Here is a 3,990-nt window from a genome sequence, read left to right on the forward strand (position 1 = left end):
AAACGCAACCGGCCACCGGCAGCGGCCGCGCTCCGGCTCTGACGGGAGAGCCAGCGCCCGGCTGTGGGCGAGCCCATCCGTGGGGGAGGCCGGCGCCTGGCAGAGCGTCCTTCGTCTCGAAAAAGGGGGCACTCCTCCTGCTCTCCCCTCCGCGTGGTAGTGCCCAGGACGAGGAAGAGGCGAGGGCCTGAGGCAGTCGTCGGCGTCGAGCGGCTGGAAGGTGGACGCTGGTGGCGATGCGGGGCCGGTGTGCGGCCGCCATGAGGCACCTGCCGTACTTCTGCCGTGGGGAGGTGGTGAAGGGCTTCGGCAGGGGCTCCAGAGAGCTGGGCGTACCCACCGGTGAGCGGGACGGGGCCGGGCTGGTGCGCGGCGTGAGGCGCATCGCGCTCCTTATCTGCAGCGGCTTCGGCCGCCGTCTGACAGCTCTTTTTTTTTTTTTTTTTTTTTTTTTTTTTTTTTTTTTTCTTACGATGGCCGTGATGATTTGCGGGGTGCTGAACAGTGCTTACAGTGCGGTGTGCGCGGAGCTGCGATGTGGTAGTTTGGTGCAAACCTGTTTGGCCAAGCTGGAGCGTGGAGATAGCTGTGAGAAACGTAAAGATGGTGATTCAGGGGTTGAAAAGCAGAGCAAACGGGTGTACCCTAAAGAGGGCCGTATGTTTCACGTGGCTGCTCCCTTCTCGATCTAATTACCAGTGAAGATGTAAATGAAACGCATTTTGTTCTCTTCTAAAGAGGCACTGAAGCAGCTGTGTGGTGCCCATCAGTAGACAAGAGAACCTGAAGGAGCAAGCCTGAAGTATCAGGCTTGCAACGGCATCAGTTAATAGAAACACGTTATTTTCCTTTTATTTCAGTGCGAGTTAATGGAATTCTGGAGGGTGGTGTTCTGGAGTGAGGGAAGTTAGTGGCTGCTTGTGAACCAAAAGAGATCACTAACAACGTTCTTTAGCATTGGCCTGAAACCCTGTGTGAAGAGCTCTGTGCAAAGTTCAGGAGGGCAATGGTTTGGGGTTCATTCCCTTCACTCAGGCAGGAGTTTATTTCAGATTCATAGTTTTCAAAGAAGATCCCATAAATCCCCAGTTGTGGGTAACCTGAAAGACAGTGTGAAAACTCGGACAGGTGACTGAAATCATCATGTTTTCCCATGTTTTATGTGCTGCAGGAAGCGTTACTAGCCCTTTGGTGCATAATTCTGATGCCACTCAGAGATTTGATTTTTCTGTTCTTTGATCATATTGAAGCAGTGATGCTTCTAATAGTGAAATGCGGACATGATGGTTAGTTTATTATTTTTCATTGTAGAATAGGATGTGTGTTACTCTAAAATAGTATGCATAGGTGATAGGATGACTGGTATCATCACAGGACTACTTTTTACGAAGCTGTTTTCTTGTTTATACTTTGCAAATAGTATGTTGTATTGCTGTCATCATTATACATGCACAAAGAGCATGTAGGCAGAGCTTGCCTTGTAAGTATTTGAAAATTGCATTGTTATTGACTTACACAAATGTGCACTTTTTAAAATTTTTGCAGCTAACTTTTCTGAGCAAGTAGTCGAAAGCTTTCCATCCGATATCCCTACTGGTATATACTATGGATGGGCCTCTGTTGGAAATGGAGATGTTCATAAAATGGTTTTGAGCATAGGATGGAATCCTTTCTATAAGAATATTAAGAAATCAGTGGTAAGAACTTTGCTTTGTGTGGTACTTTGACTATAGTAAATGAGCAGGACATTGACTTTGAAAAAGATAAGCAGAATTTGGTCCATAAGTGATATTTAGAAATTTTGTCTGCTGTTAGAAATGTGTTCAGTGTACATGTGTTTGTAATCTGAAACTGTAACTGGACAGTGTGCAGCTGTATATAAATAAAGTTTAAGTAGAATTTTTTTCTTCCACCACCACTTAAATTCTTCTGGAGCATGTTTGTGTTTGTTGTTTTGACAGGTAGATAAACGTAACCATTAAATTCAAAACCTGTATTAAGGTTATGAGTTATGAGAGCCCTAGAATGAGGTAGAACATGCTAACCTTTTGCCCTCCATTATTCATTAAAAATGAATAAAAAGATTAAAAATAAGAAATTTGAGGACATTTTAATTACTAGTGGTTTTGCATTAATTTTACTCTTAAATGGTGTGTGGTTCTGTGACTTAATATGCAGATTCAAGATTCAAAAGTAAATAGTAACAGGGTGGAGCTTAAATCCCAAACTGTGGCATCTTTATTTTTCTTAGTGTCATGTTTTTGTGCTTTTCTTGAGTCTTGCAGAACTTGGTTTTAATTGCTAATACCTGGAAGCAATTTTGTTTCACGATGAATCTCTGCTTTGAAGACAACTGCCTTCATTCCTTTGATAGTCTTAACATTTAGTTCCTCTGTGAACTAGCTGAGAAGGTTTTCTTAATATCATTGCAATCAAATTCATCACAGTTATTTGGAATGTAACGATCATATAAAATTTGGGATTTTATGCATCAAAAAATCTTACGTTTGAGATAAGGGGTGAAGTGTTTTTCCTGACTTTAACAGTCCATAAGTGAACAACTTCTCTTAAATGCCTTACGAAGTGCAACTGCTGATGTTATCAAAGACTCTATCATCTCAATCTTGTATCATACATGTTAGGCTAAGTATCTTAGTTTTTCTGATAATGCATAAGAGAGAATTTGAATTAAGTATGTTAACTGAACGTCCTTGCAAGAAAGGAATTAAACTCAAAATTCACCATGACAACTGACAACTAATTTCTCTTCTAGGAAACACACATTATCAACACGTTCAAGGAAGACTTCTATGGAGAAATTCTTAGTATAGTCATTACTGGGTATATTCGATCAGAAAAAAACTTTAATTCTTTAGGTCAGTATTGCAGGTTTCTGTTAAACTAATCTTTTGTTTGCCATACTCTTTCACGTTGAAAGTTCTGTGTCATCACCTTCTGTCTTCATAATTAGCTATGTTATGTTTTAACCTTTAACATTTCAGTAAAATGTTTTTATAAGTGCATCCATTAGCTGAATTAAAAAGGTAAAACCCCTCATCTTTTCAAGTATATCAGTACTTATTTAAGTCTAATAATTGTGTTTTCAGTAATTCTGTTCTGAGTGTCATAAAATCATTGGTCTAATCTTGCTACATTTTAAAAAGAAATAGTATTGTTAGAACTGAAGTTGTCCCAAAGATTCTGTAGACTTTTTTGCTAACGTGCCTGGAAGCAAGCAAAGGGTAATGCTGTAAGCACTGAAAAGTGCAATTCTGACATTAAAACCAAAGCATTTTAAAAACAAAGATAATGTCGCCTTTCCAACTTTGTAATAGTAATCACATTCTGTGATGTGGTGGTATGCCTTGCTTTATTCTGTATTCAGAATTCAGATGACCTTTTCAATACTGCTATTCTGCTTTTTATTTTTCAGAGACACTCATTTCGGCAATTCAGGAGGACATTGAAGAGGCAAAAAGACAACTAGATTTACCAGAGCACCTTAAACTCAAGGACAACTTCTTTCATCTACCAGAAGGGAAAAACCACTGAGCAAAAAAACTTTTTTTTTTTTTTTTTTTCCCCTTGTTATAAACTATTCTTGGCCTAGTTACATATCATATATCATTTGATACAACATAGACTTGTGTGGTTGATCTGTGTGGAATTGAGTTAATTCTCTTCGCAGCAGCTCGTATGGTGCTGTGTTTTAGATTTGTGACCGAGCATCCTAATGTTTTATCTGTACCCTAACAGTGTTTGCATAGTGTCAAAGCCTTTTCTATTTCTTGCTCTGATTCAAGTGCATCCATTTGGGCTTTGCAAGAGTTCAGGAGGGGACAGAGACATGCAGATGACATGAACTAACTAAAGAGATGTTCTTTATCAGTGTCATGCTCTGCAATAAAATGGAAGGAGAGTGCGGCTCAGGTAGGTTAGCCATCTTCTCTTGGGTAGCAGCTGGGCAGTGGTCTACCCATGCAAGATGGT

At 40.3% G+C, this 3,990-nt stretch overlaps 1 protein-coding gene across 1 annotated transcript; it reads left to right on the forward strand.

Moving 5' to 3' along the window:
• Positions 1 to 236: 236 nt before the first annotated feature.
• RFK (riboflavin kinase) lies at positions 237 to 3,552 on the forward strand (the record flags this gene model as incomplete). Its single annotated transcript, XM_079548394.1, has 4 exons — positions 237 to 342; positions 1,546 to 1,697; positions 2,774 to 2,876; positions 3,434 to 3,552. 4 exons carry the CDS (start codon positions 237 to 239, stop codon positions 3,550 to 3,552), a joined length of 480 nt encoding a protein of 159 aa, XP_079404520.1.
• Positions 3,553 to 3,990: the final 438 nt, after the last annotated feature.

This window comes from Tetrao urogallus (assembly GCF_951394365.1).
Source record: "Tetrao urogallus genome assembly, chromosome: Z".
In the NCBI taxonomy this organism is placed as follows: domain Eukaryota; kingdom Metazoa; phylum Chordata; class Aves; order Galliformes; family Phasianidae; genus Tetrao; species Tetrao urogallus.